The sequence below is a fragment of the Salmo trutta genome, chromosome 5 (genome assembly GCF_901001165.1).
Source record: "Salmo trutta chromosome 5, fSalTru1.1, whole genome shotgun sequence".
Classification (NCBI taxonomy): domain Eukaryota; kingdom Metazoa; phylum Chordata; class Actinopteri; order Salmoniformes; family Salmonidae; genus Salmo; species Salmo trutta.
The window spans coordinates 56,227,585-56,255,531 of NC_042961.1; the positions used below are offsets into that span (position 1 = coordinate 56,227,585).

At 43.4% G+C, this 27,947-nt stretch overlaps 1 protein-coding gene across 1 annotated transcript in view; it reads right to left on the bottom strand.

The window, feature by feature from the left end:
• Positions 1-27,947, bottom strand: part of LOC115194587 (IgGFc-binding protein) — a gene marked incomplete in the record, with an annotated part of 100,674 nt that overhangs the window by 14,158 nt on the left and 58,569 nt on the right. The window contains 32 exon segments of the mRNA XM_029754407.1: positions 453-580; positions 2,387-2,551; positions 3,213-3,356; positions 4,968-5,065; positions 5,254-5,398; positions 5,637-5,839; positions 6,571-6,747; positions 8,525-8,619; positions 8,881-8,989; positions 9,163-9,340; positions 9,619-9,866; positions 11,079-11,220; positions 11,345-11,547; positions 13,160-13,329; positions 14,536-14,643; positions 15,095-15,238; positions 15,590-15,735; positions 16,455-16,579; positions 17,467-17,583; positions 19,184-19,322; positions 19,450-19,649; positions 20,080-20,221; positions 21,954-22,092; positions 22,304-22,432; positions 22,804-22,952; positions 23,294-23,538; positions 25,228-25,357; positions 25,734-25,924; positions 26,117-26,200; positions 26,399-26,537; positions 26,665-26,864; positions 27,294-27,435. Of these exon segments, the coding sequence (XP_029610267.1) occupies positions 453-580; positions 2,387-2,551; positions 3,213-3,356; positions 4,968-5,065; positions 5,254-5,398; positions 5,637-5,839; positions 6,571-6,747; positions 8,525-8,619; positions 8,881-8,989; positions 9,163-9,340; positions 9,619-9,866; positions 11,079-11,220; positions 11,345-11,547; positions 13,160-13,329; positions 14,536-14,643; positions 15,095-15,238; positions 15,590-15,735; positions 16,455-16,579; positions 17,467-17,583; positions 19,184-19,322; positions 19,450-19,649; positions 20,080-20,221; positions 21,954-22,092; positions 22,304-22,432; positions 22,804-22,952; positions 23,294-23,538; positions 25,228-25,357; positions 25,734-25,924; positions 26,117-26,200; positions 26,399-26,537; positions 26,665-26,864; positions 27,294-27,435 (4,874 nt within the window).

A 27,947-nucleotide genomic window follows, 5' to 3' on the forward strand; every position in this document is an offset into this window, starting at 1 on the left:
GTATATTGGCCAAGTACATTTTTTAAAAACATTACAATACATTCACAACACATTAAGTGTGTGTCCTCAGGCCACTACTCCACTACCACATATCTACAACCGAAAATCCATGTGCTCGTGTGTGTATAGTGCGTATGTTATCGAGTGTGTGTGTGCGTGTGTCTGTGTCTATGTTTGTGTTGCTTCACAGTCCCCTCTGTTCCAATAGGTGTATTTTTATCTGTTTTTTAAATTTAATTTTACTGCTTGCGTCAGTTACTTGATGTGGAATAGAGTTCCATGTATGTGGTAGAGAAAGGAAGGAGAGGATATCTACAGAGATGGATATCTGCAAATCAGCAATGTGGGGGAAAGTGAGTTTGTTCTTGTATATGAATCCTTTTCCTTCAGGTGTAGCACATGAATAAGGTCAGAGGTTAAAGGTCTAAGGTGAGAGGTCCAAGGTGACTGACCCTGGGTCTGAGTCTCCCTCTGACTTCCAGCTGTTTCCCAGTTCTATCACGTCCTTGGCCGGCTTTCCATCTGGTTTCAGGTTGTCATCAGATGTGTTCATGTTGAAGTTACCACACATACCACACACCTGGCGAGATGTAGAGAGAGTGTGAGAGAGAGAGATAATGTAGAAGATTACCAGACAGATTACCAGACAGATTACCAGAACAGATTACCAGGACAGATTACCAGACAGATTACCAGACAGATTACCAGGACAGATTACCAGACAGATTACCAGGACAGATTACCAGACAGATTACCAGGACAGATTACCAGGACAGATTACCAGGACAGATTACCAGGACAGATTACCAGGACAGATTACCAGACAGATTACCAGACAGATTACCAGACAGATTACCAGGACAGATTACCAGGACAGATTACCAGGACAGATTACCAGGACAGATTACCAGACAGATTACCAGGACAGATTACCAGGACAGATTACCAGGACAGATTACCAGACAGATTACCAGACAGATTACCAGGACAGATTACCAGGACAGATTACCAGACAGATTACCAGACAGATTACCAGGACAGATTACCAGGACAGATTACCAGACAGATTACCAGGACAGATTACCAGGACAGATTACCAGACAGATTACCAGACAGATTACCAGACAGATTACCAGGACAGATTACCAGGACAGATTACCAGGACAGATTACCAGACAGATTACCAGACAGATTACCAGGACAGATTACCAGGACAGATTACCAGGACAGATTACCAGGACAGATTACCAGACAGATTACCAGGACAGATTACCAGGACAGATTACCAGGACAGATTACCAGACAGATTACCAGGACGCGTACTCAGAGCATGCGCTGACCAGCTGGCAAGTGTCTTCACCTACATTTTCAACCTCTTCCTGACCCAGACTGTAATACCGACATGTTTCAAGCAGACCACCATAGTCCCTGTGCCCAACAACACCAAGGTAACCTGTCCAAATGACTAGCACTCACATCTGTAGCACTCATATCCCTGGTGTCCATGTCACTCCAGCATCTACCCCCAAGCCATATGACTGCTGAACAGTTAATCACATGGCTGCCCGGACTATTAGCATTGACCCCCTTATTTGAATCTTATTTTTTATTGTTGTTTTATTTATTTTTTTATCTTGCTCAGGCTCCATGTACACTCATTGGACCACACACACACACACACTACACTGACACTCCAACACACATACTCACGCATACTACACTGACACTCCAACACACACACACACACACACACACACACACACACACACACACACACACACACACACACACACACACACACACACACACACACACACACACACACACACACACACACACTCCCACACACACACACTCCCACACACACACACACACACACACACACACACACACACACACTCCCACACACACGCGCACGCGCAGGCATTCCTTCACACTCTTCACATATGCTGCTGCTACACTCTGTTTATTATCTATACATAGTCACTTCACCCCAACCTACATGTACATATTACCTCAACTACCTTGACTAAAACGTACCCCTGCACATTGACTCTACCGCTACCCATAGCCTCGTTATTGTTATTTTATTGTGTTACCATTTTACTTTAGTTTATTTAGCACATTACTTACTTTTTAAAAACTCTGCATTGTTGGTTATTAAGGGCTTGTAAGTAAGCATTTCACGGTAAGGTCTATAACTGTTGTTGTCACAAATATAACTTTCTTTGATCTGAAGATGTGCATATTTTGAGATGTACGTATTTTGACACTGCAAAATACATGTGTGTGTGAAAGAAGCTTTATTTTACCATCATTATTAGTTATATTATACGTATCATCATCATACAGCAGCATTATAATAGTTGGGTCCAGTTGTATGTACCTTGTTGAAGTATTCTCCAGGGATGGTGATCTCCAGGTGATGGACTCCATCAAACTTCACCTTCAGTCCAAAGTTAGTGTCCAGTAGAATGTAGACACCACTACTCAAGACCCTGGTCCCGGCCACACCGATGGACAGAGGAGTACGCACCCTGTGCCCGTTCAACTGGAGAGGAGAGAGGGGGGAGGGAGAAAGATAGTCGGAGACATAGAGGGGTGGGGGAGTGAAGGGAGAAGAAGGTAATTAGTGGTGATCAATAATAAATTATAAGGCTTCTGGGTTATTGTTTATCAAACTAGGCCATCACAGCTTCCATAGACGGTTCAAGGGAGGGGCTTGCCGGTGCTGAAGTCCTCACTAGAATAGGCAACCTCCATTAGCACCCCCTAGAAACAATATTTTAGTACAGGCAAACCCCCCTGCCTCCCCTTTCTCCCCTGTCTCCCCCGTCTCCCCCGTCTCCCCCGTCTCCCGTCTCCCGTCTCCCCCGTCTCCACTGTCTACCCTGTCTACCCTGTCTCCCCTTTCTTCCCTGTCTTCCCTGTCTTCCCTGTCACCCCTGTCTCCCCTGTCACCCCTGTCTCCCCCGTCTCCTCGTCTCCACTGTCTCCACTGTCTCCTCTGTCACCCTTGTCTCCCCTGCCAGCTTCATAGAGAGGATAGTGATTGTTGACGATGAATAATGACCAATACTTACCATAACGGTGACTCTACTATCTGACTGAAACAAGTTGACAAAGCAGAGAACTGCTGTACTTTCTGGGGAAATCTGATTCACAGCTAACAGTAACATATTCTCCCCAAGGACTCCCTCCCTCCCTCTCACCAGAACTCTGCGGCTCTTCTGTAGCGTGACGTTGGCGTTGGGAAGGTAGACTGTAACAGATTGCACGTAAGACGCCTCTGGTTGGCCGCGCTCCTCATTCTTCGCCACGATGGTGAACGGAGTTACCTTGGTGGAGTTACACACCTGACAGAGAGAGAGGGAGGGAGGGAAAGAGAGAGATGGGGGAATGGAGGGAGAAATCGGTTACACAGAGGGAGCGTGGGAGAGAGATGGGGAGGGAGGGATGGATGGAGGGAGAGAGAAAGGGAGATTGGGACGGAGAGAGAGAGATGGGGAGGGAGGGAAGGAGGAAGGGAGGTAGAGAGAGAGATGGGGATGGATGGAGAGAGAGAGAGACAAAGAGACGGGGATGGAGGGATGGATGAGGGAGAGAGAAATGGAGATTGGGATGAGAGAGAGAGATGGGGAGGGAGGGAGGGAGGGGAGAAGAGAGGGATTGCTGGAGTGAGAGATGGGGATGGAGGGAGGGATGGAGGGAGGGATGGAGGGATGCAGGGATGGGGATGGAGGGATGGGGATGGAGGGATGGGGATGGAGGGATGGAGGGATGGGGATGGAGGGATGGGGATGGAGGGATGGATGGAGGGAGGGATGGAGGGAGGGATGGAGGGATGGGGATGGAGGGATGGGGATGGAGGGATGGGGATGGAGGGATGGGGATGGAGGGAGGGATGGAGGGATGGAGGGATGGAGGGATGGAGGGATGGGGGGAGGGATGGGGATGGAGGGAGGGATGGAGGGAGGGATGGAGCGAGGGATGGAGGGATGGGGATGGAGGGATGGGGATGGAGGGATGGGGATGGAGGGAGGGATGGAGGGAGGGATGGAGGGAGGGATGGAGGGATGGGGATGGAGGGATGGATGGAGGGAGGGATGGGGATGGAGGGAGGGATGGAGGGAGGGATGGGATGGAGGGAGGGATGGAGGGATGGAGGGATGGAGGGATGGGGATGGAGGGATGGGGATGGAGGGAGGGATGGAGGGATGGAGGGATGGAGGGAGGGATGGAGGGAGGGATGGAGGGATGGGGATGGAGGGAGGGATGGAGGGAGGGATGGAGGGATGGGGATGGAGGGATGGGGATGGAGGGATGGATGGAGGGAGGGATGGAGGGATGGGGATGGAGGGATGGAGGGATGGGGATGGAGGGATGGGGATGGAGGGAGTGAGGGATGGATGGGAGAATGGATGGAGGGTTGCAGGGAGGGAGGGATGGAGGAAGGGATGGAGGGATGGAGGGAGGGATGGAGGGATGGGGATGGAGGGAGGGATGGAGGGATGGGGATGGAGGGAGGGATGGAGGGATGGGGATGGAGGGATGGGGATGGAGGGATGGATGGAGGGATGGGGATGGAGGGAGGGATGGAGGGATGGGGATGGAGGGATGGGGATGGAGGGAGGGATGGAGGGATGGAGGGATGGAGGGATGGGGATGGAGGGATGGGGATGGAGGGAGGGATGGAGGGAGGGATGGAGGGATGGAGGGATGGGGATGGAGGGATGGAGGGATGGGGATGGAGGGATGGGGATGGAGGGAGGGATGGAGGGAGGGATGGAGGGATGGGGATGGAGGGATGGAGGGATGGAGGGATGGGGATGGAGGGATGGAGGGATGGGGATGGAGGGAGGGATGGAGGGATGGGGATGGAGGGAGGGATGGAGGGATGGGGATGGAGGGATGGGATGGAGGGAGGGAGATGTTAAATGGAGGGAGGAGAGGATGACATTACTCACCTCTACCAGGGTGTAGGTACAGGTACCCATAAAGGTGTGCATGACAGCGTCGAAGGTGTAGTAGTGAGGATCTCCAGACACATGACACACACCCAAACCTATAGAAAGGACAGAGATAGTGAATTCACAGAGTGTTGCTGCATTTGATGGGCTAAAAACGATCAATTCTATTTTTTTGTCCCAGTAACAGTTCTGAAATATAGAACAAAGACAACTGAGCCTGATAATGAAATAGTGACATGCTATTTGAAGGGTGTTAAAGGTCTACAGTGGGTGTGGTATTTACCTGTTGAGACACACCCCAGCTCTCCCTCCAACACCTTACACTCCTGGGCGGGGCTACACTGCCACGGCTCACAGGTCATGTTGTTGCCAGGGTTACACCTACAACGCTCCGAACAGTCCAGCTCAGTGAACCAACTGTCTCCCACCTAGGACACGCACACACATACAAATCTGCCACAGCAATACGAGCTAGCCTTAAACATAGTCTACCAAATGTAGAGTGCTAAAAGCTAAGCTGTGCTTTTGCAAACAGAGGCTCAAACTAAAACTATTTCAAACGGTTTATGAGATGACTTGAACTCTAGCTAATGTTATTCCTACGAGTTTCAGGCATTGTATTGACTTCTGTGAAAGCAACGATAAAACAGTGACTCTCTTGCTTACCGGTCTATAGTTGTTATCCTCGTCGGTGCAGCCACACTGGCTGGGTGGGACACACTTGTCTCCGCTGAGGAGCAGTCCGAGGTCACACACACACCCCTCTACACAGGGTTGGTTACAGGTGGAGTTGAAAGTAGGGTTCTGACAGCTGGAGGGACAGGCGCTACCACAGGGCTCGTAGTGGCTACCTGGGAGACACTTCAGAGCTGGGGGAGAGATGGAGGACATCAAGGTTCATCTCAATAAAGGTTGTATGATGCTTTCTAACATTCCCCTGAGGGACACTTCAGAGCAGGGGGAGAAATGGGGGACATTGGTTAACCCTAATAAAGGGGGGGGGGGTACAGTAATATACAGATACAGTAACATACAGATACAGTAACATACAGATACAGTAACAGAGTTACAGTAACATACAGAAACATACAGATATAGTAACATACAGATACAGTAACATACAGATACAGTAACATACAGATACAGTAACATACAGATACAGTAACATAGAGTTACAGTAACATACAGATACAGTAACATACAGATACAGTAACATACAGATACAGTAACATACAGATACAGTAACATGCAGATACAGTATGTTACAGTATATTGACAGGTTTCTTAGTAGATTCACAGCCTTGTGTTTTACATAGAGAAGACACAGGTGTGTGTTACAACAGAAGGTAAAGTTGTAAAGATTGTTTCTTGGTGTGTGACTTACGACAGGTGTGTGTGTGTGTGTGTGTGTGTGTGTGTGTGTGTGTGTGTGTGTGTGTGTGTGTGTGTGTGTGTGTGTGTGTGTGTGTGTGTGTGCGTGTGTGTGTGTGTGTGTGTGTGTGTGTGTGTGTGTGTGACTTAAGATATGTGTGTGTGACTTACAACAGGTGTGTGTGTGTGTGTCTGTGTGTGTGTATGTGTGTGTGTGTGTGTGACTTACGACAGAAGGTGTTGTTCCTCCATGCGATGGGTACTCCAGCCAAGGCACACAGGTCAGCGTAGCTCTCTATAGCCTGGCACAGAGCCACCGTCTCCCCTCCTGTAGCACACTGGTCATACACACAGTTCGCCTGGTAGATGTTGGGGGGAACCACCGCGTGGCACGGCTTGAAGATACCTGGGACAACCATGGAGAATGATTGGTGATAAATGGTTTTAGTGAAGGGGGAGACTGAAATATACATTACAAGTTGTGTGTTGTATATTTTATGTAACCGTTTTGGTGAAAGAAAATATGTTTGAGCATAGGATTTTCTTTCAAATCTAGACAGTGTTCATACAGTGCATTTGGAGTATTCAGACCCCTTGACTTTTTCCACATTTTGTTACGTTACAGCCTTATTCTAAAATAGATTAAATAAAAAATGTTCCTCATTGATCTACACAAAACCCCATAATGACAAAGCGAAAATAGGTTTTTAGAAATTGCTGTCCATTTATTAAAAAAACTAACAGAAATACCTTATTTAAATAAGTATTCAGACCCTTTGCTATGAGACTCAAAATTGAGCTCAGGTTCATCCTGTTTCCATTGATCATGTTAGAGATGTTTCTACAACTTGATTGGAGTCCAACTGTGGTAAATTCAATTGACTGGACAGTATTTGGAAAGCCACACCCCTGTCTGTATAAGGTCCCACAGTTGACAGTGCATGTCAGAGCAAAAACCAAGTCATGAGGTCGAAGGAATTGTCTGTAGAGCTCATTGACAGGATTGTGTCGAGGCACAGATCTGGGGAAGGGTACCAAAAATGTCTGCAGTATTGAAGGTCCCCAAGAACACAGTAGCCTCCTCATCTTTAAATGGAAGAAGTTTGGAACCACCAAGACTCTTCCTTGAGCTGGCCGCCCGACCAAACTGAACAATCGGGGGAGAAGGGCCTTAGTCAGTGAGGTGAGTAAGAACCTGATGGTCACTCTGACAGAGCTACAGAGTTCCTCTGTGGAGATAGGAGAACTTTCCAGAGGGGCTTTTTCTGCAGCACTCCACCAATCAGGCCTTTATGGTAGAGTGGCCAGACGGAAGCCACTCCTCAGTAAAAGGCACATGACAGCACGCTTGGAGTTTGCTAAAAGGCACCTAAAGGACTCTCAGACCATGAGAAACAAGATTCACTGGTCTGATGAAACCAAGATTTAACTCTTTGGCCTGAATGCCAAGCGTCACATCTGGAGGAAACCTGGCACCATCCCTACGGTGAAGCATGATGGTGGCAGCATCATGCTGTTGGGATGTTTTTCAGTGGCAGGGACTGGGACACTAGTCAGGGAAAGATGAATGGAGCAAAGTACAGAGAGATCCTTGATGAAGGATCTCCTGCTCCAGAGCGCTCAGGACCTCAGACTGGGGTGAAAGTTTACCTTCCAACAGAACAATGACCCTAAGCACACAGCCAAGACAATGCAGGACAGGCTTCGGGACAAGTCTCTGAATGAGTGGCCCAGCCAGAGCTCGGACTTGAACCCGATCAAACATCTCTGGAGAGACCTGAAAATAGCTGTGCATCAACGCTCCCCATCCAACCTGACAGAGCTTGAGAGGATCTGCAGAGAAGAATGGGAGAAACTCCCCAAATACAGGTGTGCCAAGCTTGTAGTGTCATACTCAAGAAGACTCAAGGATGTAATCGCTGCCAATTGTGTTTGAACAAAGTACTGAGGAAAGGGTCTGAATACTTATGTAAATGTGACATTTCAGTTTTTTATTTGTAATACATTTGTAAAAATGTCTAAAAACCTGTTTTTTCTTTATCATTATGGGGTACTTAGTGTAGATTGATGAGGGGAAAAAAACTATTTAATCAATTTTAGAATAAGGCTGTAACGCAACAAAATGTGGAAAAAGTCAAGGGGTCTGAATACTTTCCGTGTGCGTGTGTGTGTGTGTGTCTCACCGTTAGGGTCACTGATCATCCCACAGCTGGTAGGTTTCACAGCCTCTGCCTCTACCTTGGGATCACACTCCTCCTCTCCTCCACCGTGGGTACAGCTGACAGGGACCGAGGGATGGAGGGATTAAAGAAAGCGATGAACGTCAAAGACATCACTGTCAAGGAGTGAAATGAAATCTCCATGGAGACAGACCGGTAGTAGGTCACGTTTGATAGAAAACAGTGGGATCTTGGATGAATGTAAAAGTCTGGCTCTGGTATCCGAGTTCAGACTATAGTACTTCCTGAAAAATACAGGATAAACAAAACCACTCAATTCATGAATGCAAAAGAAACAGAAACAGGTGTGTGAGACTCACTCTGTGCGGTCGTCGGGCACCTGCCAGCTCTCTCCCAGCTCGTTGGTGTTGACGGCTGGTTTACCATCCGGCTTGATGTTGTCATCACCAGGTTGGTCATTGAAGTTTCCTATTAGACAGACAATCACCAAATAATGACAGAATCACTATCCACTCAATTAGGATGTTTTGAATCGTTATTTTCTCATCCTAAGGGCTGGTGTACTACTGCAGGTTTCCCTGTCTGTCAATCAACTAACTGGTCATTGATATATTGATTATCTGTTGATGAACCGTTCTTACCACAAAGTCCACAGAGCTGTCCGTTGTAGAAGGAGGGCAGAGTGACGTCAGCGTGGTGGTTACCATCGAACCTCACCCGCAGGCCAAAGGTTGTCTCCAACACAACAAACTTCCCGCTCAGGTAGATCTTCACCCCACTGGTCAGAGTCACAGGAGTGGTCACCAGGGTACCGTTGACCTGGGAGAGGGGCAGAGAGCAACCAGTTTGATTAAACGTCTTGACGCTAAAAACTGACGATACCGTGCAGCGTTGAATATTTTTTAAAATATATTTCGGTTTTCTTTACTGGTGAAAGGCATTACCACCTTCCATCTTCTACACTGCGAAACCTTTTTCTGACACTTTGGCAGCATAATTTATATATAAATAAATAATATAAATAAACTAAAATGTGGGAAATGTAACATTGTGGTGAAGTCAAACTGTAGCGCTGATCTACCCATAATCCTCCTCACCTGTATTCTGCGTCCCTTTCCCAAGATGACGGTCATCCCGTAGACCTTGACCATGACGGCTCGGACGTACGACACCTTCTTGTTGCTGCCTCGGTGCTCATTCTGGGTGTCGACAGTGAAGTACGGCAAGCCGGAGGACTCATCGCACGGCTTGGTGAGAGTGTAGGAGCAGGAACCCATGAAGTTATGCACCTTTTTATCGAAAGAGGTGTAGTGAGGGTCGCCCTGTACAGTGCAGATACCTGTTTCTGTGGGTAGACGAAGGAGAGATGGAGGGTAGAGTTTAGTTATAGTTTATTGTATTGAATTAATTTATTGTTGTGATGTTGTTAAATGTGTCGTAATTCATGTGCGTTGTAATTATTGTATGTTGTAATTCATGTGTTATAAATCATGTGTGTTGTAATTAATGTGTGTTGTAATTCATGTGTGTTGTAATTAATGTGTGTTGTAATTCATGTGTGTTGTAATTCATGTGTGTTGTAATTCATGTGTGTTGTAAATCATGTGTGTTGTAATTCATGTGTGTTGTAATTCATGTGTGTTGTAATTCATGTGTGTTGTAAATCATGTGTGTTGTAATTCATGTGTTATAAATCATGCGTGTTGTAATTGATGCGCATTGAAAATCATGTGTGTTGTAATTCGTGTTTGTTGTAAATCATGTGTGTTGTAATTAATGTGTGTTGTAATTAATGTGTGTTGTAATTCATGTGTGTTGTAATTCATGTGTGTTGTAATTCATGTGTGTTGTAATTCATGTGTGTTGTAATTCATGTGTGTTGTAAATCATGTGTGTTGTAATTCATGTGTGTTGTAATTCATGTGTGTTGTAAATCATGTGTGTTGTAATTCATGTGTTATAAATCATGCGTGTTGTAATTGATGCGCATTGTAAATCATGTGTGTTGTAATTCGTGTGTGTTGTAAATCATGTGTGTTGTAATTAATGTGTGTTGTAATTAATGTGTGTTGTAATTCATGTGTGTTGTAATTCATGTGTGTTGTAATTCATGTGTGTTGTAAATCATGTGTGTTGTAATTCATGTGTGTTGTAATTCATGTGTGTTGTAATTCATGTGTGTTGTAAATCATGTGTGTTGTAATTCATGTGTTATAAATCATGCGTGTTGTAATTGATGCGCATTGTAAATCATGTGTGTTGTAATTCGTGTGTGTTGTAAATCATGTGTGTTGTAATTAATGTGTGTTGTAATTCATGTGTGTTGTAAATCATGTGTGTTGTAATTCATGTGTGTTGTAATTCATGTGTGTTGTAATTCATGTGTGTTGTAAATCATGTGTGTTGTAATTCATGTGTGTTGTAATTCATGTGTGTTGTAATTCATGTGTGTTGTAATTCATGTGTGTTGTAATTCATGTGTGTTGTAAATCATGTGTGTTGTAATTCATGTGTGTTGTAATTCATGTGTGTTGTAAATCATATAACTTTATAGTACCCAGTGGGTAACATCCTAACTCCCCGTCCTGCAGGCCACAGCTCTCTGCCGGGGTACAGGTGGTGTTGTGACACTGTAGCACCCCTCCACCCAGACACACACACTTCTCCTTACAGCCCTCCAGGTACCAGGCATCCCCCACCTGAAACACACACATTATGGTGAGTCTACAGTTCAGTGGTATTTAACCAGAGGTCACATTGAGATTTGACATTATTAAACAGTATTAAACATTCACGAAGGTGAATCACAGGAGGGTTACTCACAGGATGGTAGTCTCCAGAGAAGTTGACACAGCCACAGTCTTTAACAGGAACACACTTGTCGTCACTCAGGATAAAGCCAAGGTTACACTCACACCCCTCCACACACACCTCGGAGCAGCCAGGGGGGCCGCTGACACCCAGACATGTCTCTGGACAGGAGCTCACACACATGGAGTAAGAACTGTTGGGAGGACAGGCCAGGGCTATAGAGGTAGAGGAGAGAGCAGAAACAGGTCAGTACAGGAAGGTCTTCTGAATCATAAAGCAACTAACAGTTCCAAACATGATCAAGGAAGGACTTTAATATTGGGATCGATTGAGAAACATATTTGCACTGCAACTGTGTGACTTTGGCCTGTGTGCCAGGCTGAGAAATCAGATTCTGCTTCTCCGAAATCTCCAGCAGACTCCGAAGGTAGTGTGACGGTGTGACCCACCAAATCATTTCCAATCAGTGCAGACGAAGGGGAGGAGACGAGGACAGGATCGTTTTTAAAGAAGTGCTAGTTTTTAACTTTTGCTGTTGAAAAGAAATATCCCAAGTATAAATACAATAATGAGCACACCTTTAAAGGGGCAATCTGCAGTTGTTTCATACATTTTTGGATAAATGAATGATATTTACCCATTGATTCTTGAAGAATATAACTTACAAATAAATGCCTCATGAGCTTAGTCGTACCCCATCAGAACCCCAAATATAAACGTGTTTTACTCCAATGTTTGTAAACAAAGAAAATGAAAAATAAACAACACTACATGGCCTCAAACCATGGTTAAAACTATCATTCAAGCCTTGTATCCATAGCTCTGTCTAGAGACTAGAGAGTGATTACATTTCTCCAACCCCATCCTTTAGCTTTTTACCAGGCACGGGGAGGACTCTTTATTGTTTCAACTGCTGATTGCTGCTTTAAGGGTAAAACAAGACGTTTTGAGCGAAATAGTTTTTTTGTTTTGTTGACACATCTGCAAACTTCTAGAGTTGGCCATTCAAGGAGTAGGTCTGGTGGGTCTACTCTGATGTCATCGGCCTCCCCCTTGTTTGAGGAACAATAGAGGAGCGTTGGAGAACAAAAGAGGAAAGCCCCTTGTGATGTCATGTCTTACCTGGATCACCTATTGAGATGTGCCTTTTGTTAAGTAAATCAGGTGTTAAATGAGGTGAAAAGAGACTGGAGTGCATCTTTAAGCCTCTGAGTGCATTGGATCTCAGTGGTCTGTGTCTCTGTGTCACGTCCTGACCATAGTAAGATGTTATTTTTTATGGTAGAGTAGGTCAGGGCGTGACAGGTTTTTTCTTCTTCTATGTTTTCTATTTCTATGTTGTCAGGTTCTAGTTTTGTATTTCTATGTTGGGGATTTGTTTGGGATGATCTCCAATTAGAGGCAGCTGGTCCTCGTTGTCTCTATTTGGAGATCATACTTAAGTAGGGTTTTTTCCACCTGGGTATGTGGGAGATTATTTCTGAGTTAGTGTATGTTTCTACTCTGCGTCACGGTTTGTTGTTTTTGTTCTCCAGTTTATTTATGTATTGCATAGTTTGACAGTGTAAATAAAATGTGGAACGATACACACGCTGCACTTTGGTCCGCTTCTCCTTTCGACAACCGTGACACTCTGTCTATGGTGTCTGCGGTGTCTTCAGTGTGAGACAGAAATCAGCAGAAGTCTGGCTCTCTCCAAGGGTGGACCTTGACCTCGGAACCTCCCCGATTCACTCCCATTCAAAACAAAAAATTGTTCTCACTACTGAACACAACCCTGGTCTATTGTGTGACTAAATGTCTGTGATGTCTATATATGAGACTCACGGCAGAAATCTGGCTCCCTCCAGGGGTGGACCTTGATCCCTGCGCTCAGGCAGGCGTCGGTATACACCTGGAGCTGGTCACACAGCATCTGCTGTTGGCCCACGAAGCGACACATGTCATACACACAGCTCTGGAAGAACGGACTAGGGTCCACCAACGCTATGCACTCCCTGTTGGGGGTGGGGGGAGGATAAAATGCAGAGAAAGTAAGGGAATGAGTGAAATGTGTGACAAGACAGGGGGATTTGAGAAAGAAAGAAATAAAGAAAGAAGAGAGTGAAGGAGAGAGGGAGAATAAGAGAGAAAAATAAATACACTGAGTTATATGAGCTTCACTCCAAAACGCTGTATATCCATTTTCAGAAATGTTGGTAAATTAGCTTTTATTGTTTTAAAGAAATGATGAAAGAGATTGGTGTGTTTTTTTCACTATGTAATCATGGTATCGGGTTGTTCAATGACAGACATGCATTTGTTTGAAATCTATCACTTGATGGTTTCATTTCAGAGACAAATAATCATGTTTCTTGCAAAATACTATACATCCGCCTCACTCTGAGAGAAATAAGTAATACTGCTAGGTTTTACACAGCCAAATGTAACAAATAACTACATTTTATATAAAGAGCTGTACAAATTATATATTTGTTACCACAATATTAAAAAAGAAAACAATAATTATAATTCAATATAGCAACATGAGATATGTATGTAGAACATTTGCATTTGACATTTTAATCATTTAGCAGATGTTCCTATCCAGAGTGACTTAGAGTAAGTGCCTTCATCTTACGATGGCTATGTGAGCTATGTAAGACTGCATATCACAGTCAAATATACACGACACGAGCATTACTTTCCAGCTAAACAATGGATATGTAGCGTTTGGCAAAAAAAACATTTTCATATACATCTAAAATCTATTAATAAAACATCTGAGAACAGTAATACTTTACACACACATGAAGGTACCCATAAGCAATCGTTTCTGATGATTGTGAAAGATTTGTGAAAATGTAAAAAAAAAAAAAAAAGTGAATATAGCGATTTGGAATGAAACTCCTCAAGTATATTTTCACATATATAGTCCAAAACTTTAAATTCAATTAATTAAATCTGCATTATTTTCAAATAAGCATTGATTTTTGATGAAAAAAATACCAATGTGAAAAGTTGGTGGATATAGCGTTTTGGACATAAACTCTTCTTATAGAACCTTAAATCACTTTCTCTTTACATACTATATGGGGTGAGTACCGAGTTAATATTCTGTATGAATACATTTTCGTGTGAAATGGTCAGTTAATCCCTTATGGAATTAATTGACACATAAACAAACATTACAATAATTCAGAGTTGTTAGTGTTCTTGCTCACCTGAAGGGTCCTTTGGTGGCAGTTAATTTCCCACAGTTCTCAGGTTTGGAAACTTCTGCCTCCAGTGAGGGATCACAGTGTGGATCTGGGTTGGTGTCGGGTTTGCATCTGTGGAAACACAATTTTAATTAACAATAAAAAAAAATGGAAAGACAATACCATTTTATAATATAATGCACAATACACTTATTACCCCTTAAAGTGTACACACAGTTCCCAAACTGTTGCATATTACAAGTGTACACTTAGTTCCCAAACTATTGCAAATTACAAGTGTACACTAAGTTCCCAAACTATTTATATTACAAGTGTACAATAAGTTCCCAAACTATTGATATTACAAGTGTACACTCAGTTCCCAAACTATTGATATTACAAGTGTACACTAAGTTCCCAAACTATTTCAGTTCCCAAACTATTTCAGTTCCCAAACTATTGCAAGTGTACACTCAGTCTCAAGTGTGTACTTAAGTTCTACTACATACATTAATGGGCAGAAATATTCCTGACTTCATCAGTCAATATTTCCAAAGAAAATTCCCTCATAATTCCCACTCACGTGACATCCTCATCTTCCTCGGTCTTCCAGCTGTTTCCAAAGTCCTTGGAGCTTGTGACCTGGGATCCATCCGGCTTGGTGAAGTCGTTGTTAGGGTTACCGTCGTAGTCACCGCACAGACCACACATCTTGTCAGAGTAGGAGCTGTGTTGACCAAGATACACGACACAGTAGATTAGATACACAGCACAGTGGATTAGTTCAAAGGTCAAGATACAAAGACATAAAACCAGTGGATTACTAGAGAGATCATACTACAAAGATCATAATAGTTATTAGAACAGAAATGGTTCTAAATTCTATATGAATAATATTAAATCATAAGTCATGATGATAAATCATTTGCAATAGTATTGATACATTTATCACATAGATATGGCACAAAAGTAGTACACTATAAAGGGAATAGGGTGTAATTTGTTTGAGATCGGCCTTGTGGAAAAAGGAAGATACTAGATTATAATTCCTGTGCCCACTTCTTGTGTCTGTGTGTACCTGGGCACTGAGATCTGGGCGTAGTGGTTTCCGTCCCAGCGCACCTTGAGGCCGAACGGAGTCTGCAGCGTGACGTACTGACCCGCCAGCGATAGAGAGATGAGCGGAGAGGGGGAGTGAGGGAGGGACACTCGCTTTCCATTCACCTGTCGAGAGAGAGAGAGAGAGAGAGAGAGAGAGAGAGAGCGCGTTAGCTACACAGACAGAGGATTTTGATGTTTGAGCTCTGTTAAGGATAAGACCGACATAATTCTAGGAAAGACTTTGCTGATCTGGAGAAAAAGAAAAAAAAGTAAAGGTGAAGATGAGGTCTTACTGAAAGACAGATTTAAAGGGTTACTGGTAAAAGAGACGACAATGATGATGATGATGATGATGATGACGGAGGGAGGGAGAGAATAGATAAAAAGAGACAATGAAAGAGAGAGAAAGAGAGATAAAAGGTGCATAACGAAGGGGGAAAAAGGCTTTGGGTGAATCGTCACGGCATAATATCGCTGATCCTCAGCTTAAGGGAGAGATGGAGAACAAGAAAGAGATAACAGAGTGATACCACCACATCTGTGACGTGGAATGTGAATGACATAAACATGTATGAGAAAGTGTTATTACATGTTAATAACTGTGTAAGTGTCATAATTCTATGTTATTAACTGTTTGATAACATGTATTTATTCTGGGGAGTTTTTCCTAGTCAGTGCTTCTGCTTTAACGTGCTATTTGGGTCTAGGCGGGGTTAAATGCTTTGGGACAACTGCTGATGCATGAAGAGCTGTATAAATACATTGGGTTGACTGATTGATTGACTGATAGATGAATTGATGAATTGATGAATTCATGGATGGATGGATGTATTAACATGTACCAGAGTCTTCCTGCTCTTCATTAGTGTGACAGTGATTCCATCGACAGTGACGTAGAGCTTTTTCAGGTAGGACACTCCAGCCAGACCACGCTCCTCGTTCTTACCCTCCACAGAGAACCACGGACCTAGATCACATACAGCAGAACACAAGTAGAACCACAGGGCTTAGAACACAGCAGGACCTAGAGTTAGAACTACAGAACCAAGAACCCAGAGCCCAGAGTTAAAACTACAGAACCCAGAGCCCAGAGTTAGAACTACAGAACCAAGAACCCAGAGCCCAGAGTTAAAACTACAGAACCCAGAGCCCAGAGTTAGAACTACATAACCCAGAGCCCAGAGTTAGAACTACAGAACCTAGAACCCAGAGCCCAGAGTTAGAACTACAGAACCTAGAACTCAGAGTTAGAACTACAGAACCCAGAACCCGGAGTTAGAACTACAGAACCTAGAACCCAGAGTTAGAACTACAGAACCTAGAACCCAGAGCCCAGAGTTAGAACTACAGAACCTAGAACCCAGAGCCCAGAGTTAGAACTACAGAACCCAGAGTAGAGCCACATAACCTAGAACCCAGAGCCCAGAGTTAGAACTACACAACCCAGAGCCCAGAGTTAAAACTACAGAACCCAGTGCGCAGAGTTAGAACTACAGAACATAGAGCTCAGAGTTAGAACTACAGAACCCAGAGTTAGAACTACAGAACCTAGAACCCAGAGCCCAGAGTTAGAACTACAGAACCCAGAGCCCAGAGTTAGAACTACAGAACCCAGAGCCAAGAGTTAGAACTACAGAACCTAGAACGCAGAGTTAGAACTACAGAACCTAGAGCCCAGAGTTAGAACTACAGAACCTAGAACCCAGGGTTAGAACTACAGAACGTAGAACCCAGAGTTAGAACTACATAACCGAGCACCCAGAGTTAGAACTATAGAACCTAGAACCTAGAGTTAGAACTACAGAACCCAGAGATAGAACTACATAACCCAGAACCCAGAGTTAGAACTGTTACCTGTGTTGTTCTTGCAGGTCCTGGCCAGGGTGTAGGTGCAGGTCCCCATGAAGCTGTAGAACTTATCATCAAATGTATTGTAGTGGGGGTCTCCAGAGATCACACAGTCCTGGGAACCTGGGGTAGAGGGGACAGAGGGAGATATCATGGACTATAAGCAGGAGATAGAATAACAGTAGCCTGTATTAAAGATGACAGATATTCCAGTCCTGAGAGCCTGGAGAACAGATATGAGATATGATACGTTATAATAGAAGGATAACAAACAGAGGTACAGTAAGCATACAAGCAGATTATCTTGTCATGGCCTGATGCAAAGAAAGATCAAGAAATGTTGGATACCTTTAGTACAGGCCCTATGTTCGTCCAGGAACCAAGAGCTTAACTTTAGTACAGGCCCTGTGTTCCTCCAGCAACCAAGATAATAACTTTAGTACAGGCCCTGTGTTCCTCCAGCAACCAAGATAATAACTTTAGTACAGGCCCTGTGTTCCTCCAGCAACCAAGAAAATAACTTTAGTACAGGCCCTGTGTTCCTCCAGGAACCAAGAAAATAACTTTAGTACAGGCCCTATGTTCCTCCAGCAACCAAGAAAATAACTTTAGTACAGGCCCTGTGTTCTTCCAGGAACCAAGAAGCTAACTTTAGTACAGGCCCTATGTTCCTCCAGCAACCAAGAAAATAACTTTAGTACAGGCCCTGTGTTCTTCCAGGAACCAAGAAGCTAACTTTAGTACAGGCCCTGTGTTCCTCCAGCAACCAAGATCATAACTTTAGTACAGGCCCTGTGTTCTTCCAGGAACCAAGAGGATAACTTTAGTACAGGCCCTGTGTTCTTCCAGGAACCAAGATAATAACTTTAGTACAGGCCCTGTGTTCTTCCAGGAACCAATATAATAACTTTAGTACAGGCCCTGTGTTCTTCCAGGAACCAAGATAATAACTTTAGTACAGGCCCTGTGTTCTTCCAGCAACCAAGATAATAACTTTAGTACAGGCCCTGTGTTCTTCCAGGAACCAAGATAATAACTTTAGTACAGGCCCTGTGTTCTTCCAGGAACCAAGATAATAACTTTAGTACAGGCCCTGTGTTCTTCCAGGAACCAAGATAATAACTTTAGTACAGGCCCTGTGTTCTTCCAGGAACCAAGATAATAACTTTAGTACAGGCCCTGTGTTCTTCCAGGAACCAAGATAATAACTTTAGTACAGGCCCTGTGTTCTTCCAGGAACCAAGATAATAACTTTAGTACAGGCCCTGTGTTCTTCCAGGAACCAAGATAATAACTTTAGTACAGGCCCTGTGTTCCTCCAGCAACCAAGAAAATAACTTTAGTACAGGCCCTGTGTTCTTCCAGGAACCAAGATAATAACTTTAGTACAGGCCCTGTGTTCTTCCAGGAACCAAGATAATAACTTTAGTACAGGCCCTGTGTTCTTCCAGGAACCAAGATAATAACTTTAGTACAGGCCCTGTGTTCTTCCAGCAACCAAGAGGTTAACTTTAGTACAGGCCCTGTGTTCTTCCAGGAACCAAGAGGATAACTTTAGTACAGGCCCAATGTTCCTCCAGGAACCAAGAGGATAACTTTAGTACAGGCCCTAAGTTCCTCCAGGAGGCCCTAAGTTACTCCAGGAGGATTAAGAAAGTAAATATACAAGGACATCATAAACATATTTATTATGCAAGTATAATGTTTATGTCAGGGAACTTACTTGTAGGGTAGCAGTCCAGCTCTCCACCCTGGACCTTACACTCGTGCATTGGAGGGCAATCAGAGGGATTGCAGGTGACGAAGGGAGCGTTACAATAACATTTCAGCTTACAGTCCTCCACGTACCACTCCTCACCAGGCTGGAGGGAGGGAGGGAAGGAGGAGAGATGGATGGAGAGACAATAGTTAATCAGTGGATGGTTGCTGGTTGGTTACATACACGTCACACACACAAAGTCCATCACCCGACACACACAACACACTCACCTCGTAGTACTGTCCGTTAGTGTCTTTGCAGCCACAGGAGTTCTCTTTGACACAGTCCCCGGCGCTGAGGACGTAACCAGGGTCACACACACAGCCCTCTGAACAGGGAGCATCACACCCTGTGGAGGGTCTGGAGGCACAGGTGGGCTGGCAAGGGGCGGCACAGGGCACGTACTGACTGTTGGGGGGGCATGTCAGAGCTGGAGAGGAGGAGGGAAGAGGAGACTTTAGGAGATAAGTCTACTTTAAAACATGACTGTCTCTTAATAATGACTTTGCTGATTATACGGAACAGTACTGTTAGAGTGTATTGTTTGGTCTTTGATGTGCTAATAACAGCAGGGTCTTTGGTGAGTGAATGAATAATTAGTATTATATGAATCACTACAATTTCCATCTTCATCATCAATATCTGTCTCTTCCTTGTTATTATTACGTATAACATGTATCTGTACCAGGGTTGGGGTCCATTCCATTTCAATTCCAGTCAAATCAGGAAGCACTTTGAAATACCAATTCCAATTCTCTTTAATGCTTTTCAGTGAGGGACATTTGGAATGAGAATTTGGTTTACTTTGTGAAATGACTGGAATTGAAATGGAATTGACCCCAACATTGATCTGTACTCACGGCAGAAGGTGCTGTTCCTCCAGGTTCCGATGGTGACTCCTCGGTCCTGACAGTCGTTGACGTACGACTCGATGGACTCACACAGGATGGGTTGAGCACCATCCAGCTCGCACAGGTCAAACAGACAGTCCTTGAAGAAACTCTGAAATAGACAAACATAAACATACGCTTGTCTTCGACTTGCACACAAAGCTTGAAGGTTTGGTTACTTAAGTGACAAAGTTGTTTGAATTGAATTAAATGAAACGTATTTAAACATTTCTGCACTAAATATGTCTATACATTAACAAAATGTCTTCTTGGGGGTAAGATTTCACACGTTAAACAAAGTTTTGTTTAATCTTGTCATGACGTTGCCCTCTTTGGGTTTTCTATGCACCATCCCCCTACCTCTGTCTCCCACACCCAGGCTCTGTGAGAGTGGTCGTAAATTCCTAAGAGAATGTCCTGCCTCATGGCCACGGTATGGAGACAGAGTGGGTTTCATAGAAAGAACCAAGGGGTTCTTCCACTTCACAGAATTGGAGAATCGAACGACATTTATGTTTTGGAGAAGGTATGAAAGATCGGTGAAGAATCCAGCTACGAACTGGTCCATTAGGTACAATTTTGTGACGCTCATGAGAGACAATACGGCCATATTACCATGGCGCTGTTTATATAATAGCCTCAGTTGTGAGACTTACATCTAATGGTTGTATAAAATTGAATGAATAAGGATAAAGCAATTGGGAATATGTTGGGATGCTTGTAAGATATTAACGTGAGAGAATTGTATTTCTGTTTAAAGTTTCACCAAGTCATCGGCACGCCCCCATGAACTGACGGGACCTGGCATCATGAGACAGCCTTTTTCTGTTATTCCGAATATAACCCCCACTCAGGGTTTCTATCACCAGACCGAGCCTCTACTCCATTACGAGTTGGCTGAAGGTTTGACCAGGCATTCCTCTTACTGAACTTTAACCATACCACGTGGTTAAACTCTTAGACTATCGATACCGACAGAATAATAACAAGTCTTTGATATTAATTACTAGTCTGCAGCTAGGAATTCGGTATCATTGAATGCGAAGACAGACGAAACATCTGTCCTATAACGACATTAATGAATGTCACTTTGAAATATCCATTCAAACCGAGAGAGAGAGAGAGAGAGAGAGAGAGAGAAAGAACGCGAGAACAAACTCTCCAACAGAACAAACTTTTCAACAAAGATCCCGACGACACACTGAGCGTGAATATATATATTGATTGCAATTGTTCCTGAATGAGTGAGCGTTCATGTGCAAAGAATTAGCATTTCAATTGTTATAATTATCAACTTTTATCAACCTTTTGTCTAACAAGCCGCCATGCCGGTTAAGCCCACTAGGGCACATTCCTCTATCATTTCTTGTAACGATATCTACTGTTTGTTATGCATTTCTGTGAATTCCTTAGTAAATAAATGATTTTAAGACAATTGATGTATGGATGACTCATAGTGAAGACTGGGTTCGTGCAGATAACCAACAATTTACAACGTTTGGAATGAGACTGACGAGGTAAACGAATACATCATTAATCAGAAGAATCAAAGATAAGATATTAAAATATCTGAAAGTTATATTAGGAGAATTATAACTTTGTAATCTGAATATTTTCCTTGGTGCCCCGACCTCCTAGTTAATTACAGTTACACGATTAATCAGTTTCATCACGTAATAATAATTACAGAGAGTTATTTGATAAAAAATGTCTTCAGTTTTAATGATGCCAAAGACACAACAATCTTAAAGACAAAATATGATATGACCCTATATTCTGTACATTACAGTAATTACTCACATTGGGTAAGACACTATATCCCGCACATTAAGGTAGTTACTCACATTGGGGTTGACCTTGGGGTGACAGACAGCGAATGGTCCGTTCTTGTCCAGTAGCATGCCGCAGTAGCCAGAGCTCTCATACCTGTCCAGTTCATCATCAGTACAGCCTGGGATGGTGGTGTTGGGCTTCTTGTTACAACTGGAGTCAGAGACAGAGTGTATCAGTCATGTGTGTGTGTTTGTGTGTTTGTGTGCCTTTGTGTGTGTGTATGTGTGTGTGTGTGTGTGTGTGTGTGTGTGTGTGTGTGTGTGTGTGTGTGTGTGTGTGTGTGTGTGTGTGTGTGTAAGTGTGTGTGTGCGTGCGTGCATGCGTGCGTGCGTGTGTGTGTGTAACTGGTGGCATGACTCACTTGGGATCTGTGACCCAGCTGTGTCCAAAGTCATTGGGGTTGGTGGTCAGAGAACCGTCGGGTTTCCTGAAGTCATCGTTGGAGTTTCCGTTGTAGTCTCCACACAGTCCACACAGCTTGTCCTTATAGCTAAATACAGAGGAGCAAACAGACCGATGAGTCAAGCATTTTTTATAGAATTTTAATGACAACATTATAAAATAAAAATATTACAATGTGAGAAGTTTCTATTTGGTTTTTATTTTTATGTTGTGTTTAAATGGTTATTTTAATGGTATATCATGTCGAGGTCACCAAAACTGTAGGAGAGAAACCAAGCTGCATAGACCACATTTTTGGTCTCTCTCTCTCTCTCTATCTCTATGTTTTTGTGTGTTTGTGTGTTTGTGTGTGTGTGTGTGTGTGTGTGTGTGTGTGTGTGTGTGTGTGAGTGTGTGTGTGTGTGTGTGTGTGTGCGTGTGTGTTCTCTTCAGTGTGTGTATGAAGCAGTTTTGACTCACTCCTTGATGACCTTGATGTCCATGTAGTGGTTTCCGTCATATCGTACGGTCACACCAAAGTCCATGGCTACAGTGTAGTGTTTACCAGACTTCAAAACAGACACGCCTGTAGCTGGGGTCAGTGGGATGTTCACATTGATACCATTCAACTAGGAGGAGAAGAGGACACAGACATGTGTTAGTGAGGGGCATTTCTTTTCTCATGTTTTTTAGCTTCCTCTTTATAAGCTGTTCTGTGTTTTGTATGAATCTTATGCATTTAATGCTGCTCAGGAAATTCCCTTCGGTGACAATAAAGATTTATTGAATACAATGACAAACTGCTCTTGACTGTGTACGTTACTTTATATTGAATGCGTACATGCAGGGCTCTGCATTTTATCAGTATTTCTTTCCATTCTTATGTTTTTAAACATTTTCAAATGTCTTCCTCATATCTTCTTCTCTCTACCCCCAACCCTATCCCTCCATCAATCCCTCTCTCTCTCACCTGCACGGTGCCTCCCTTCAAGATGGAGATCTTCACCCCACGCACGTACACATGCACAGCCTTCAGGTAGGAGATGGTTGGTTTGTTGAAGCGGTTCTCGTTGTCAGCATGCACCTCGTAGTGAGGCACTGACGTGTGGTTACAGGGCTCTGACATCAGGTAGCTGCAGTTCCCCATGAAGTTGTACTTCTTCTTGTCGAAGGTGGTGTAGTGAGGGTCACCAGATGCGATACAGGTAGAGGTGTCTGGGGGGAATAGTGATTATAAAGTTGGGAGTGAGATTAGTAATTGGCTGATGGAAATAATACGGACTCAGTGTTCACATAGTTGGGTTATTCTTTTCACCAAATGATGCCTGACAAAATGTAAATAGTGTTTTCCAATCTGCACATCATACATGTATACTGTAAACAAGGCTGTCTGTTTGCATAGCTAGGAATCAAACTCTAGGAACGATCCACTTTACTGTAGGTTGGATGGTCCCATGGGTTTCACAATGGAACTCCTTACCAATATAATTGATTTGAAAAGCCTTTCATCTTTATATAAGTGATGATAACTGAGCTAATACAAGTTATGATAGCTGAGCTAATACAATAACTGAGCTAATACAACTTATGCTATCTGATGAAAGAGAAGTTAAGATATCTCAGCTAATATAAGTGGTGATAACTTAGCAAACACAATTCATGATAACTGAGCCAATACAAGTAAAGATAAGGGAGCTAATACAAGTTATGAAAACTGAGCTAATACAAGATCTGATAAATTAGCTAATACAAGTTATGATAATTGAGCTAAGACAAGTTATGATAACTGAGCTAATACAAGATCTGATAAATTAGCTAATACAAGTTATGATAACTGAGCTAAGACAAGTTATGATAACTGGGGCTGCAGGTAGCCTAGTGGTTAGATCGTTGGGCCAGTAACCGAAAGGTTGCTAGATTGAATCCCCGAGCTGACAGGGTAAAAGTCTGTTGTTCTTTCCCTGAACAAGGCAGTTAACCCGCCGTCATTGTAAATAAAAATGTGTTCTTAAAAACCTCTTAAGTATTGACCCCTTTTTTTCAATTTTCACCTAAAATGACATACCCAAATCTAACTGCCTGTAGCTCAGGCACTAAAGCAAGGATATGCATATTCTTGGTACCATTTGAAAGGAAATACTTTGTAGTTTGTGGAAATGTGAAAGGAATGCAGGACAAGATAACACATTAGATCAGGTAAAAGATAATACAAAGAAAAAAATAACCGTTTTTTTGTATTTTTTGTACCATCATGTTTGAAATGCAAGAGAAAGGCCATAATGTATTAATCCAGCCCAGCTGCAATTTAGATTTTGGCCAGTAGACGGCAGCAGTGTATGTGCAACGTTTCAGACTGATCCAATGAACCATTGTATTTCTGTTCAAATTTTTGTATCAAGACTGCCCAAATGTGCCTATTTTCTTATTTAATAACTAATCATGTTCAAAACTGTGCACTCTCCTCAAACAATAGCATGGTGTTCTTTCACTGTAATAGACACTGTAAATTGGACAGTGCAGTTAGATTAACAAGAATTTAAGCTTTCTGCCAATGTCAGATATGTCTATGTCCTGGGAAATGTTCTTGCTACTTACAACCTCATGTTTATCGCTTTAGCCTACGTTTGCTTGGTGGGGACCAACCAATCCTGAAGACGTTTTAACTGACTTGCCTAGTTAAATAAAGGTAAAATAAAAACTCAGCTAATTCAAGTTCATATAACTTAGCTATTACAAGTTATGATAACTGAGCTATTACAAGTTGTGATAACTGAGCTATTACAAGTTGTGATAACTGAGCTATTACAAGTTATGATAACTGAGCTAATACAAGTTTGATAACTGAGATAATACAAGTTATGATAACTTTGCTAATACAACGTATTATAACTCAGCTAACAGTACCTTTAGGATAGCAGGCTCCGTTGCGACACTCCTCCGTGGGAGAGCAGGAGTTGTCCACACAGTCCAGGATGTAGTTTCCAGCACAACGACAAAGCTTGGAGCAGCCGTCACCAAAGATGATCTCTCCTGGCTAAAAGGACAGAGACGGGGAGAGAGGAATTATTAACATGTTGTTTTCCAATTCACTTTTTTGTAAAGTTTATTTGTGCATTCTGTGAATGTATGTGTGTGTTCCTTACGTTGTTGGTCATTTTTAAAGTATATTTGTGATGTGCTGAGAGGAGCACTATCAATATTCAAATGAGTGGACATTCTGGACAGTAAAAGTACTGTATCGTATGATATCGTATCATGTTGTGTATCACATCGTATATCGTGTATCATATATCGTTTGGTATGCCGTATGGTATATCATACACAATATTGTATATCACATTCTATTGTGTCATATTCTATCACAAAGTACATTCTTAACCACAGACTAACAATCCCAGATGGTCTCGTACCTCATAGTAGTCACCTCCCTCCAGACAGCCACATGTTTCTATGGGGACACAGCGTCTGCCTTTGAACACAAAGCCTGGCTTACAGAAACACGCACTGATACAGGAGCCAGTGCAGTTGGTGGAGGGTTCCTTACAGCTGGGGATGCAGGCTGGGCCACACTCTATGTACTCAGCATTGGGAGGGCACGTCACTGTTGGGGGAGAGAGGGAGAGGAGGATGGGGGGAGGCATAGAAGAGACGGTAAGAGGGTGTGGTGGAAGGGAGACAAGGGGTTAGTATCAGGAATTATTTGGTTACCAATTAACTGATTTGTGCAAATACAGAAAGCGGTTTCTGATTCTGATCGTAAGAATGAGAACAGATGACTGTCTGTTAATTTCACCTGGTGGTTTTGTGGTAGTAGGTTTGGCAGTAGTTGGTTTAGGTGTAGTTGGTATGGGAGTAGTTGGTTTGGCTGTAGTTGGGGCTGAGGGACAGAGGGAGACAGCATGAGACATAAGAGAGAAAGATATTATAGCCAAGTCTCAGATCTGTTTGTGCTGTCTGGTCAACTCATATGGTCACAGCCTGGTCACCTACCCTACCATCCAAGACGTCAGACGTCAAAACACCATTATGAGTGTGTGTGGGTGTTTGTACGGACTGTTTATGTCAGGGAACTTACTTGTAGGGTAGCAGTCCAGCTCTCCACCCTGGACCTTACACTCGTGCATTGGAGGGCAATCAGAGGGGTTGCAGGTGACGAAGGGAGCGTTACAATAACATTTCAGCTTACAGTCCTCCACGTACCACTCCTCACCAGGCTGGAGGGAGGGAGGGAAGGAGGAGAGATGGATGGAGAGACAATAGTTAATCAGTGGATGGTTGCTGGTTGGTTACATACACGTCACACACACAAAGTCCATCACCCGACACACACAACACACTCACCTCGTAGTACTGTCCGTTAGTGTCTTTGCAGCCACAGGAGTTCTCTTTGACACACTTCCCAGCGCTGAGGACGTAACCAGGGTCACACACACAGCCCTCTGAACAGGGAGCATCACACCCTGTGGAGGGTCTGGAGGCACAGGTGGGCTGGCAAGGGGCGGCACAGGGCACGTACTGACTGTTGGGGGGGCATGTCAGAGCTGGAGAGAAGGAGGGAAGAGGAGACTTTAGGAGATAAGTCTACTTTAAAACATGACTGTCTCTTAATAATGACTTTGTTGATTATACGGAACAGTACTGTTAGAGTGTATTGTTTGGTCTTTGATGTGCTAATAACAGCAGGGTCTTTGGTGAGTGAATGAATAATTATTATTATATGAATCACTACAATTTCCATCTTCATCATCAATATCCGTCTTTTCCTTGTTAATATTACGTATAACATGTATCTGTACCAGGGTTGGGGTCCATTCCATTTAAATTCCAGTCAATTCAGGAAGCACTTTGAAATACCAATTCCAATTCTCTTTAATGCTTTCAGTGAGGGACATTTGGAATGAGAATTTGGTTTACTTTGTGAAGTGACTGGAATTGAAATGGAATTGACCACAACATTGATCTGTACTCACGGCAGAAGGTGCTGTTCCTCCAGGTTCCGATGGTGACTCCTCGGTCCTGACAGTCATTGACGTACGACTCGATGGACTCACACAGGATGGGTTGAGCACCATCCAGCTCGCACAGGTCAAACAGACAGTCCTTGAAGAAACTCTGAAATAGACACACATAAACATACGCTTGTCTTCGACTTGTACACAAAGCTTGTAGGTTTGGTTACTTAAGTGACAAAGTTGTTTGAATTGAATTAAATGAAACGTATTTAAACATTTCTGCACTAAATATGTCTATACATTAACAAAATGTCTTCTTGGGGGTGAGATTTCACACATTAAACAAAGTTTTGTTTAATCTTGTCATGACTTTGCCCTCTTTGGGTTTTCTATGCACAATCCCCCTACCTCTGTCTCCCAAACCCAGGCTCTGTGAGAGCGGTCGTAAATTCCTAAGAGAATGTCCTGCCTCATGGCCACGGTATGGAGACAGAGTGGGTTTCATAGAAAGAACCAAGGGGTTCTTCCACTTCACAGAATTGGAGAACCGAACGACATTTATGTTTTGGAGAAGGTATGAAAGATCGGTGAAGAATCCAGCTACGAACTGGTCCGTTAGGTACAATTTTGTGAAGCTCATGAGAGACAATACGGCCATATTACCATGGCGCT